The 13,195-nt window shown below is 39.9% G+C and overlaps 1 protein-coding gene across 1 annotated transcript in view; it reads left to right on the top strand.

Annotated features, from left to right (window-relative positions):
* Positions 1–11,443, top strand: part of kank2 (KN motif and ankyrin repeat domains 2) — a 20,213-nt gene extending 8,770 nt beyond the window's left edge. The window contains exons 3-13 of the mRNA XM_017429387.3: positions 3,259–3,323; positions 4,503–5,864; positions 6,186–6,371; positions 6,464–6,572; positions 6,879–7,460; positions 7,550–7,637; positions 7,899–8,118; positions 8,537–8,679; positions 8,894–9,094; positions 9,180–9,278; positions 10,055–11,443. Coding sequence (XP_017284876.1) covers positions 3,287–3,323; positions 4,503–5,864; positions 6,186–6,371; positions 6,464–6,572; positions 6,879–7,460; positions 7,550–7,637; positions 7,899–8,118; positions 8,537–8,679; positions 8,894–9,094; positions 9,180–9,278; positions 10,055–10,111 — 3,084 coding nt within the window. The 5' untranslated portion in view covers positions 3,259–3,286 and the 3' untranslated portion in view covers positions 10,112–11,443. The remainder of the gene's footprint in view (positions 1–3,258; positions 3,324–4,502; positions 5,865–6,185; positions 6,372–6,463; positions 6,573–6,878; positions 7,461–7,549; positions 7,638–7,898; positions 8,119–8,536; positions 8,680–8,893; positions 9,095–9,179; positions 9,279–10,054) is intronic.
* Positions 11,444–13,195: the final 1,752 nt, after the last annotated feature.

Here is a 13,195-nt window from a genome sequence, read left to right as displayed (position 1 = left end):
GGGTGGGGGTCCTGGTTGAAAATGGCCTGGGAGAGTTGTTTGGACAATGGTAGTATGTTGCAGGGGAAAGGCGAACACTGGTTTCTGTTCAAGTGTCATATCAAAGGAACTCTGTGTAAGAGCTGAAAGAGGGAAGAAGGTCAGACACTCCTCCTCCTCCTCCTCAGCAGACACTCATGGGAATATATACACACATGCTAGCACATCTGAAACACCCAGTTAGCCACTGATGGAAAAGCAGATGCGATGGCCGGGTGGCGTGGGCGTTTTGGGGGGAGATGTTGTGGGAGGAAAAGCTTCCAGAGAAGCGACACTTGAAGCCGAAACAAATAGGAATGTGAAGAAATGAATTGAAGGGAAAGAAACAGAAAACCACTTGGTGGAATCAAGAGAAACTGAGTGGACGTCAGCCTTTGTGTCTGGATGGGATGTTTGGTTACTAAACTACCGACTAATTATATCTCATCAACTGTCCTCCTTCTGTCCTCCACCCTGTCCTGCCCACAAACTCTCACACTCCGTTTTTTTCTGTCACACACACTGTGTCACTTCCAAACACTCCTCTGTGTCACTTTCTCACACATTTGGCCATACCAACACTGCACTACAACATGCAACACGTAATCAGTTTAGCACTTAACACTGAAGACAAACAGACACTCAGAGTGAAGGATGATGGCAGGGAGCCTACATTCCTTTTCTTTATGTTTCACTATGGTATTTTAAATCAGCAATCCATCTTTTTTCAACAACAACCTCCTATAGTTTGTACAGTATTTACAGACAGGGAAGAATTGGTTTTACCCCTTTCTTTAAGGAAAGAAAAACCCCCACAATGGTCAATTAAATAACTTGAAACTGACAAAAGTAATAATATTAAAACATTTACTGAAAATCAACTGATGAAAATCAGACATTGCTTTTGAATTTTGGGTCACCTGAAAATGAAATAAAACAAACTAATGAAACTGTTCTTGACAAAAAGAATGGTACCTCTAACCTAATATTTTGAGTCAAACAATTTCTTTAACTCTCTTTGAGATTTCTGATTTGAAGGGTTCCTTCTACAGACTGCAGGTTTCAGCTTCTTCCAAATATGTTCAGCAGGATTTAGATCAGAGCTCAGAAGGCCACTTCAGAATAGTCCAATATTTTGTTCTGAGACATTCTTGGGTATTTTTAGCTCTGTTTTAGGTCATTACCTTGTTGGATGAACCATGACCCGTGACTGAGACCAAACTTTCTGACACCGAGCAGCACATTTTGCTCCAGAAAGCCTTGATAGTCTTGAGATTTTGTTGTACTATCTGTACTAAACTATCTGTCCAAAAGACATTCTCCAAAAAGCTTTGTGGCATCTCAATATGCATTTTGGCAAATTTCAGCATCATTTTTTTATGATTTAGTGTCATCCTCAGTCATCTTTTTTGACTTTACTTTGGCTCAAGCATCAACAGATGGTGTGATCTGACACTGATGAACCTTGACCTTGGAGTTCACCTCTATTCTCTGTGGAAGTTTTTTCTGGGCTCTTTGGTTACCATTCGTATTATCTGTCTCTTCAATTTGTTGTCAATTCCTCTTGCAGCCACATCCAGGGAAGTTGTCTCCAGTCCTGTGGACCTTAAACTTCTGAATAATCTCTGCAGCTGTAGTCACAGAAACATCCAGCTGCTTGGAGATGATCTTATAGCCTTTACCTTCAACACAATTTTCTTTCTAAGCCCCTGAGACAACTTTGTTCTTAGTAATGGCTGATGTTCAATATTTGATCTTTAGTATTTTTTCCTCTTGTTATTACTTTTGTCAGTTTCAAGTTATTTCAGTAACCCTTGTGGGTTTTTCTTTCCTTAATGAAAGAGCACAAACAAATTTATCTTCGTCTCCATGTAAGGCTGACTAACAGTTTATATTTGGGTCACTGGATAAATTCCTCATGCACTATCTAACTGCGTGATTCTTCCCACCATTTGATTTTTTGGGGGGGCCGGGAAGGGGACTTTAAATGTCTTTTTTGAATGAGTATACTGTGTGTGAATGCATACGTTTCCACAGCTCTATAGTGTGTGGTCATCTCGGTACAGAAAGGCGATGAAAGGGTACAGATAAGGAGAATCACACAGAGAAATTGAACTGAACACAGCAGCACTTCAAAAATACCAAATCAGTTTAGTCAGTGTTTCCAAGTGCCCTACTTTTCACAAACGAGCAAGCACCAGTTATGGTCACAAGACAGAGACGGGGAGAAGAAGAAACAAGAAACGGCCTCATACTCGACTGGATATGAGTTTAGAAAAAGCTGCAGGTTTTTAACTAAAACTTGTGATTCCAGCTCCTTAAAGCTACAGTAATATAATGATGTTCAACTTATGCTGTTGGTGGCTTAAACATTACATCCCCCGTTCCCACAAAGCGATGACCTAGAAAGTTAATCTTTTCCAAGAAAACACAGTCTGAGCAATTGGAAAGAGGAGGCTTTATGCCGTTGCTGAACGTGTTGAATTCTATGTCAGAAAAAAGTAAATCTCATGTTTCATTTGCTTGTTTTTGTTAATCAAATGTATTACATTTGAAAAAAAAAACATAAATAGAAGTTTATTCACTATGTTGTCTTTAATAAAGTAGAAAAGAAGTTGATGGGGAAGAAAAAGAGAGTGATGTCTGATTATTAGCTGATCAGGAGAAATGAGCAGAAAAACCTTAAAGAAAGGACAAGCAAAAAGAAAAAAACTGAGGTGGAAGATTTGCTTTTTAAAAAAAGCAAAAGGGGGAGAAGGAGCAGAGACTGTCAGCAAACCTTAAATTGCGAGGCGAAGTAAGTGTGCACGGATGATTCCTAATAAGGCTGCAACTGGCAAAGCTCTGTCCTGGATTTAGCTGCCAGGAAACTTTCCCCTGTAACCCTTCTCTGTGCTGCGAACAGAAGCAGATACACAAGCAGCTACGCTTCAGAAAATGAGTGGATAAAATTAGAAATGGGGGGAGCAGGGTGGCGTCGTGAAAGAAAAAGTCAATTTATCCCTAATCATCTCACAGAAAGAACAATAAAGTCAAAAAAGGCAAAAATCTTTGGACTTAAGCGGAAACCGTAGGGAATGCAGTGAATGACTCATTAGTTATGTAGATGGTTCTTTTGGGGTTTCATTTCAGAATGCACGGTAGTTGTTGTCATGCATTAACTTGGTCTTAAATAAAGAAAATGTGTTTTTAACAATGTTTATATGCTTATTTTTATTTTAAACGTGTGTTTCTCCACAGGTGACTGAGAGGCAGCCACAGGCTCATCATGGCTCAAGTGCTGCACATGGACCCTGGTTTCCCAGGTACCGCCTGTTTATTTTTACTCACAATAATAAAAATAAAGGCAACATAAAAATAAGTAGTCTGACTAAATTGTGAAAAAAAAATAAACATATGAGCTAAGTAAAAACAGATGACATTTTTCACAGGGTGACTTTTATACTTTTCAGAATTTTATATAGTTTGTTATTTATAGATTTTTATTTTATAATGTTACCTATATTTTCTAAGGACAGACAGCAAAAAGTTGATTCCAACCTAAAATCTGGTGCTTATGCTTTGGCTGATTTATTTGGATAACCTTACCTATGGATGTTATTATGTAAACCTAACCATGTAATTTTATCAACCCTAACCTATTTTTAACTTTTATCAGGTCATTTTACCTCCTAATCCTGGCCATTTTTAATTACTTCCAGTATCAGACCCTTAGAGAATGTAGTGTGTGACGGGACTCAAACAGCCATGAGATCTGATTGACAAGAATACAAAAAGAAAACTAAATTTAACAACAGACAAGAAAAACTAAACTTCTGACCACAGTGAGATTTTGAAAACCATCCCTTTTTACTCTCTTGTTGAGTGTCTTTAAAGATTAACCACAACTTTTTCCAGACTTTAAACAAAAACGTCTGACAAAGGAGTAAAACTAAATAAATTACAATAAAGACCAAAAATCTTGGAAAGTTCTTCCAGACCCTCAGCTGACATGATTCAGTAGTTTTTTTGTTGTTTATTTGTTTTGACTGTTTTATGTGTTGTTATGAATAAGTGAAAAAAATATCCAGGAAATAAATATGACTTAGACAATAAACTCAAATGAAAAATTAAAGTTGCTCTTTGTAGAATTCTTGCTTCAGGAATAAAACTTTTTTTTATTTACTAAAGAGTTTTAGCTGATGATCTTGTTTTTATAGTCATACTTAACCATTTTTTACATTTAGTCAATAGCATTTCATTTGGGTAATTAATTAATTCGGTTAAGATTTAACCTGAATCACAGCTAATATGTACAATTCTTACTAATTATTTTGTAAGACCAGGTTAGACTTAACTGCAATCCATTTAGTGTCTAATTTGGTTAATGTTTCAGAGTACATGCATTTACACAGCAACCCGGAGATTATGTTGTTTTCTAAAGTCTGAAACAAAGATTAGACGCAGATTTCCGTTTGTTTAAAGTTGATTTCCTTCCCCCGCAGGGAAACTCAACCCGCCTGCTCCTCCATCCCTGCACACCAAAGAACAGGAGGCGCCCTACTCAGTGGAGACCCCCTATGGCTACCGTCTGGACCTAGACTTCCTCAAATATGTTAACGACATAGAAAAGGGCAACACTATCAAGAAGGTGCCTATACAACGTCGGCCACGCTATGGCTCCCTGCCCCGTGGGTACGGCTACGCCGGCTCCTGGTGGACCTCCACAGAGTCTCTGTGCTCTAACGCCAGTGTGGACAGCCGGCATTCCTCATACTCTTACTGTGCCCCAGGCTACCACATGTCACAGAGGCCCAGTTTTAGTACTGCTCGGGTGGAGAAGACCCTTTTAGATGCTCGCAGGAAGCTGGAGGAAGAGAAAGAAGGGCGGAGATTCTCTAACCTAGGCAGCATGCACAGCAGTGTAGGAGGCTCTAACACCTCCATCAGCAGTGCACACAGCTTCAATCGGGCTCAGGGGGGAGGTGGGTCCTTTACTCCATTGAGCTCTGGCCTCTCCACACCAGTGACTCCGACCCCTGCCCACTTACAGCATGTCCGAGAGCAGATGGCTGCAGCTCTCAGGAAGATAAAGGAGCTTGAGGAGCAGGTGAAGACCATCCCTGTGCTGCAGGTTAAAATTTCTGTGTTGCAGGAGGAGAAAAGGCAGCTCAGCGTCCAGCTAAAGAGCCAAAAATTTCTTGGCCACACTCTGGGTTTTAGCCGAAGTCGTGCTCGTGGGGAGCTCTACATCGACATTCCTGAAGAGGATGTGAGCACTGGAGCTAAAATTAGCACCAAAACAACAGATGCTGTGTCTCCAACCACAGCTGAAGCTTCAAAGCAAGACTCAGGTTGTGAGATTGAGGACACAGTGATTGTTGGTGGTGCCCGACCAGATGTAAAGAGGGAAGTACGCACCATTGGAGTGGGACCAGAGGACTGTAGGGGCAGTCGTGATGTTGGGGTCTGGGTTCGGGAGAAAGATCTGGGTCTGCTGTCTGAGACAGAAACTCTTAAAGGTCACGTAGGTCAACTTGAGGGCAAGTTAAAGAGGACAATGCAGGAGCTGCAGGCTGCACAGCAGCAGGTCACAGCAGTCCAAAAGGGCCCTCGGGCAGAGCATCCAGTAATAGCAACCAGCATGGGGTGGCAGGAGCCACACGGCAGCAGCCTGCACACTCTGGTCAGCTTCACACAGCAGCCACATCAGAGAGAACAGAGAACAGTGGGGATCCAGGTGTACACACTGGAGAAACCCACAGTGGTGGAGGTGGGCACACTGCTCCGAGCAGAGACCTGCTGCTCCCCCTCACCTCAACCAGCAGGCGGAGTAACGGAGGGATGCCACAAAGGACAAACTGAAGGTCTGAACTGAGCTGCTGAAGTTGGACAAAACACACTAAGTTACTTGTTAAATATTATCTTTATCCAAACACTGAAAGACATTTTGTAAAACATATAAAGCTCATTATTTGATGAGTGTTAGAGGGTATGTCAAAATGTGCAAAACTATAGACATACTTCAAGTCTAATACAAGAACACCACTAAATTTAGCATGAAAACCCTGTTTTTATACAGACTTATTGAATTTTAACAGACTTTATTGTCATTATGATGTCTATTTTAGTGCATTTCTTCGTAAAATATTTGTTAAAATTCTTTAATTTCTTTTTCCATCTCTTAGAAGGTCCTGTTGAGTTGCCAATTGCAGTCAGCTCCAAGCAGGTACGGGATGTCCTGAAGAGCGGGTTGTCTACCTCTGTACCGGTTGCTAATCCTGCCGTTGTTGTAGCATCTGGTAATCAGACTGGTTTGGTTCATTCCAAAGAAGAGTCACAAACAACTAGTGAGCACAGACAGTCACAACCAGGTATGTGGACTGAACTCCTCCACCGGTACCCTGTTTTATTCTAACTACATCAGGTTTCCACTTTGTGTTTGATTGATGATGTCTTTCTTTAGCCTCATCTCCTCAGTCCTCACTAAGATCAATTATGAAGCGCAAAGCAGAAGGTGAACCAGGCTCTCCCTCGACAAAGAAAAACCTGCAGTTTATTGGGGTCAATGGAGGGTGAGTGTCCGTTATTGTAGACCAACAATGAACAATGTCTATCCACTGAGCTGTGGAATGATTTGAGGCAAAGCAATGCAGTTAGTATAAAACTAGAAATTATTAATGAAGGAATGCATATTGCCCGCCACCTTACATGCCCAAGTTTTAATGACAGAACCACTAGCATACACACACACAGACACAGCTAAAGCATTATTGTCCACCTTTTGGTGGCGGACAATAATCATTATCTGCTCAAGTAAAATGTTAAAGGAGTTCTAAGTTTCTGAGCTGTGAGATGACTAAAAGTAAATTGTCTTACAGTTATGAGTCCACTTCATCAGATGATAGCAGCAGTGAGAGCTCAGATGAGGGGAGTGACTCCAGTGAATATCATGAAGCCAGAGAAAAACTACCAGAACCTAGCATCCAGCACCAGCACACAGCCCTCACTAATACTCCCCCGCCCCAGGAAGGAAGCACCGGTGTACCTCAGCAACCTGCAGCCAAACCTCCAGACTCGCAGCACGCTCCCAGCCATTCCATAACTGTAGACACAAGACAGTTGAAGAAAACTCCTCGGCCACCAGCAACAGACACTATTGTCCAAAAATGTGCCTCAGAGCCATCGGATTCCACCTCTACTCCATGTCCAGCTAAAGATTCTGCCTCTACAGAGACTGTTGCACAGTTATCAGTAAAGCACACTGTCACCCAGGAGATCACGTCCACATCACCTAACACTGAGTCCACACCTGGTCAAAACTCCATTAAACCCTCGGTCAACCGTTCTTCAGCAACATCTGTCAATAAAACCTCTGAAACTGCCAGACAAGAAACATCTGCCCCCTCCAGTCAGCCAGAGTCCAAGCCAGCAGATGCAGCAGCATCTTTCAAACAAGTCAGGTAAATATACTCACAGCTAACAGACAGCCTGCTTGTAAAGATTCAATCTGTGTGACTGATTGTTCTTGTTTTGTTTGTTGTCTGTGTAGATTGGAGCTGAGCGAAAGCTTCATGTCAGCTCTGTACTCTCTGCAGAAAGCCCTGGGGGAACCAAATGCCTTCAGCCAACAAGGAGCAGTACGTATCAAGTCTAATTCAGACCTTAACTTTTTCTAGGAATTCTCCAAACTACCTGTTGCATGCCTAACATAACATAAATTTTACATTTTTTCCGCAGTGCTGTAAAGCCAAAAGACACTTTTGTTGGATTCCAACAAACTCTGTTAGCACTTTGATTTGTTTTACCACGAGTTCAGAGCAGAGCTGGGGTTTTCTGTTTGTCCAGCAGTCTGTTCGGTGTTTATTTGCTTTAAGTGTCCCCATTGTGTCTGATCTCAGAGGGCGGCCTACACCACCGTGCTGCAGGAGTGGCTGCGTGTGTCCTGTCACAAAGCAGCTGACACAGCTGTTGTCAAGGCTTACATGGACACCTTCGCCTCCATCTCCCCTCAGCTGCTGGAGTTTGTGATCAACATGGCAGACGGTAACGGAAACACAGCGCTCCACTACACCGTTTCTCACTCTAACTTCCCCGTGGTGAAACTTCTGCTGGACACAGGTGAGCTCACTGGGATTCTTAAAAGGCTAAAAGAAGCAAAACACTAGCTGAAAGCAGCTAAAGGTTAGCTAAAGTAGCATAAGAAGACAAAAATGGAGCTGATATGCTGAAGAACAATGCTTCTGAAAAAATATGGAGCTCTCCATGTATTTCTGGAGGGAAAGCATTTGTAAATCAAGTTCAATATTTTGAAAAGTATAAAAAATTAAACACAAAACAAAAGTAGTACCCATCACATGAATGAGCTGAATGTTTAATATATGAATAATCATTATTATTTTGTTATAATAAAGGCTAAAATCTGTGATCTGATTGCATTAATCACAGTGACTTGCATGGCCCTAAAATAAGTCTTTGTTGGACGTCACTGGATGCTGCTGTATCACCTGTCACACTGATTGCCCTCTTTACCTGACAGGTCTGTGTAACGCTGACAAGCAGAACAAGGCAGGCTACACGGCCATCATGCTGACGGCTCTGGCTGCCTTTCACTCTGACAGCGACCTTCAGACTGTGCTGCAGCTGCTGCGAACTGGAGATGTCAACGCCAAGGCCAGCCAGGTGCGCCCTCTACTGCTCATTAGGGTTCACTGCATCTCCATTCTTAACGAAACTCCAGGACGAATAATATTTATAGATGCTTATTAGAACTCTGCTGTTTTTTCTTTCAGTATGAGAAGGTTTCCTAAATAGGTGTTGTTGCAGTCTTTATGGCTGCAGCTTGTATCAACATGCATTAAATCCAAGTAAAAACTTGAATGATGTGTGTTTACAGGCTGGGCAGACGGCTCTGATGCTTGCGGTGAGTCACGGTCGAGGAGACATGGTTCGGGCGCTGCTGTCCTGTGGAGCTCAAGTCAACATCCGTGACGATGACGGCTCCACAGCGCTCATGTGTGCCTGTGAACACGGTCACGTGGATATAGTTCGCCAGCTTCTTTCTGTCCCAGGCTGCGATGCAACTCTCACTGATAACGTGAGTGCTTCTTGTCCTTTTCTCACTATTATAAATCCAACTGATAACCATCATCCCATCTGAATCGTGTCGCTGTATCACGCAGGATGGCAGCACTGCTCTGTCCATCGCCCTGGAGGCCAGCCAAAACGACATCGCTGTTCTTCTGTACGCTCACCTCAACTTTGCAAAGCCTCCATCTCCTGTGAGTTCTGACAAATGCAGTTAACACAGAGCACTGTGGTCATGGAGTCAACTAAGACTCAACAAAAACTGAACCATGGAGGTGACAAAGCTAGTTTTCCTGTGACTGGCTCAAGTATTATAGAAATGTTTGCAAGCAGATTCTATTCTCACAGAGGAAAATAAAGATAAAAAAAAGGCATTAGCAAAAAACATTTTCTAAAAAAAGACCAAAGATAGGAAAGGCGATGCAGGTGTCGAGGTATCTGAGCTTGAGATTTTTTCCTCACATTAACTTTAATTATTCAAGGATAACAAAATGAAGCTCTCACCTCTGCCATGTAAATCAGTGTTTGTACAAATAATGTAATGGTTCGTTCAAAAAATGTCAAAATAATATAACAGCATATCTATATTAACTATGAAAATAAAGCTAGTAATTGTTATCGATGTGGAAGAAATAAAGCTTTTTGAATATTATTATATGATCAGGAGTTTCTTTAAAAATTAATCCAAAAAGATTGTCTTGTTCCAAAAAGAAACCAAGTTTGGTTTATTCTACTGTTGGTAATCCACTTGCTTTTGTCTCACCTGGAAAATGTACACTAAACATACTACTATTACCATATTACTATATTACTATTACTGCTATTATATTATAAGTATTTGTTGCTACTTCATGGCTTTGAGTGTTGCATATTTAAATCTACGTTTGTTATGTGACAAACTTCCAGCACTATAGAGCTTAAGAATGAAATCCAAGTTTTCTGCTGACATATTTTCTGTTACTTCCTGCAGGTTTCTCCTAAGTGTCCGCTCTTGGGCTCGTCTCCACCTTCTGGTGAACTGAAATAAGCCACACTCCTGCAGCTCACAGCAGCTCCACACATTTCTTTATCCATGTAATTTAGAAAAAAAAACACGAGTTTGTTTGTGTTTGTTTTCACCCTGAATGATTTAGGTACATTTTAATGAGTGGAATATTACCTGACAGTTTTTAACCATTGTCATATGTTAGTTTTTAGTGCACAATTGTCTTTTCGAAAGCTTACTTGTGATTGAAAGTATATAGTAAGTATGGTAAATAAGTCTCTGTGTAATCCTCAGTCTGGCGTTGTAACAATTCACATGTCTGCACTGTTTGTAGTGGCACTTACAAGTCAAAACTGTTTACCAACTTTAATCATACTGATCATTATTATTATTATACACTTCATTCCACATTGACCTCATGTTGGATTATATTAAGCAAAGTGTTTTCATTCTAACATGTGTAATAGCTGTTTCACTGTAGCATCATTATGTGAGACCATTACTGCCGTTTGGAATAACAGAAGCCAACCCTCTCATAGATAAGTGTCCTTGCATCAACTGGCTCATTGGTGCTACTAAATAATGACACCACCTCAATAGTATGTCTGTGTTTCTACACTAGATTTATTTACGCCAGAGTATTTTTATATTGTGCTTTTTATTCAGGACCTCTGAGGATTATGATTTCACCTCCCAGGCAGTGGTTAACTTAATGAAGACACTTAATTAATTGCATGTATTGATCACATTTTACAAATTAAACCAAGAGATTTTTCTTTTCCCAGAGCTCTGAGGCTCTACAATCCAGTGACACAGATCTGGTATCAGTGTGAAGAAGGAGAAAAATTATTTTCTGCAATATTAGAGTTTTTTTTGTATTTATAGTCATGAAGGTATTTTTGGTGGCAGGAAGGAAAGATTGGATCGTATTTGTGTTTTGCTATGTGTGTTTGTAATGTTTTACAAGACAGGGAAGCTAGATTTGTCAGGGAACCAGTAAGTGAGTCTTAAAAGTTTGTCTTATGTAAGATATGAATACTGAAATAAGAATAATTTCTTTTAAAACTCCAAAATACTATGCCTAAAATCTAACTCCTTAAACAAAAGTGCAAAGGTTATCGATGTCAAAATGTCTGTTACTTTTTAAAGATTTTGTCACTTTTTTCATATTCACTTTTCAGTGATAAAATTTTGATAAACTTTGAAGTTTTTAATTTATCTATCTTTTATACATGTAAAATTTTTAATCTCACACCTATTTTATGTAACAGCACAGCTCTGTAGTTTGTTTCCTGATGATTTATGTAAAAATCTAGACCGTGTCTCTTCTAATATGTGCATTTTGGAAAACAGTTATTAAATGTGGACCACATGTTTCTCTTGCATTTATTTGGGGTCATCACAGTACGGAGTTCACTCTGTCTTTATGTTTGAGAGGCTCTTCTTCAGAAAATCACCTCGGACCATTACATCCTAACATCCTTCTTGAGATAAACCAACATTAACTGTTTTTACTAGCTGTTAGACTCACAGTACCATCATGGAGATCAAATCAGTTGATGTGACACATTCAGAACGAAAAGGGGCTGTTCAGGGATTGAAAAGCACAGCTTATATGAAGCTGCCACCTTTTTATTTATTTATGTGTTTGCTTGTAACACAAAAGGGGTCAAATTTACTGGAAGTCCGAAGAGTTCACATTATTTCGACAAACAACAAAGCAGCAGCAGGTTTGAGCTGGTCCCAATCTCTGAGATAAACCCAACATCAGCAGCTGCTGCCTTCAGACAGCCGCTTGTCTTTGGGAGGAGTTGATGAGATAACATCGGCGCTTTGGCTTTACATCCTAACGGTGACAGTTCGGGTAACGTTTGATGGCTGTCAGTCAACCCAAAGTGGGATAAGTGTGTTGCAAGAACTACACCCACTTTCCTTCAGATGGACCTACGTTAGTCAGCATTTCTTCAGGCTTCAAGCTAAAACAAACTTATTTGCTAAATTATTCAAAGGAGCGACTGTCTGCGTTTCTGTATGTTAATAGTTTCTCAATGTTTATTCTTTAAAATATTGTATCATGAATCAAAACAGAGGATGCCTTGAAAATGCGAGTGCCAGCTTAAAAATATCAGTTTTTAATGTTTTATAGAACTAATATATAAAAAGATGTTCTCTGATTCACTACAGGATGAGAAAAACTTCTGGAAAAAGTTTTAATTTGTTGAAGCATACATCAGTTAACAACTGCTTGATGTTTTCTGGTGGATTTCTGTTTAATTTGCTTCATTTTCTTACAGTTTTAAAGTCATTACAGTAACACTTCTTTCACTAAATGTCTTTGGTTTGTGTGTTTTTGTCTTTAACTCCAGCTTGTCAGCAACATGAAACACAAAATTTGAGCTTGTGCTCATTATTCCAATTAAGACTTTTTTTGTATTTCTTTTTTTTTTTAACCTGCTGGTTAAGTTCTTCACAGGAGTTCAGCGTGTTTGACAGCTCAGAAGCGTTATCCTCTAACTATCTGTTCAACCCGTGCAGATCCACCCTACAGCTGCTGGAGTGGATTAGATAAGCCGTTGAAATGCAACGCTTTGTTGGCAGCAAAGGCAGAAAATGACTTTATGAGGCTTATTGGAACATTTCCAAACAAATCTAATAATATTTCCTGATTGCAGAGCCTAGATTTTTAAATCTGTTTGGATAAGACCTGAGTACTCTGTCTGTGTTTCCATGTTTTGCTTTGATGAAACCTGACTAACTGTACATCAGGTACTTCAGCAGAAACTATATTTCTGCTGCTATTTATTTCATTCTTTTTTCAGAAATGAAGATGAATTCGGTGAAAGATGTTATTTTAAAATGCTTGAAATGAAACATGATTTATTTTTGTATATTTTTACAAAATAGCAGAAAAACAATCGGTTCTGCTCAGCTCATTTTATTCATATATATTTTTATGTGTTTACAAAAAATACACATTTTATTTGTTCATTGCTTTATTTATAGAAGGCCAGCAAAGTAATTCTCAGTGCATTTTACAGAAAAAGCAAACACGTTTAGCTGATGTTCAGTTACTTAAAACACAAATAGACCAACATTTAATCCAGTCTAACTCAGAACATCTGTAGA

Source organism: Kryptolebias marmoratus, linkage group LG12, assembly GCF_001649575.2.
Source record: "Kryptolebias marmoratus isolate JLee-2015 linkage group LG12, ASM164957v2, whole genome shotgun sequence".
NCBI lineage: Eukaryota > Metazoa > Chordata > Actinopteri > Cyprinodontiformes > Rivulidae > Kryptolebias > Kryptolebias marmoratus.
This window is presented reverse-complemented; position numbering and strand designations above follow the sequence as displayed.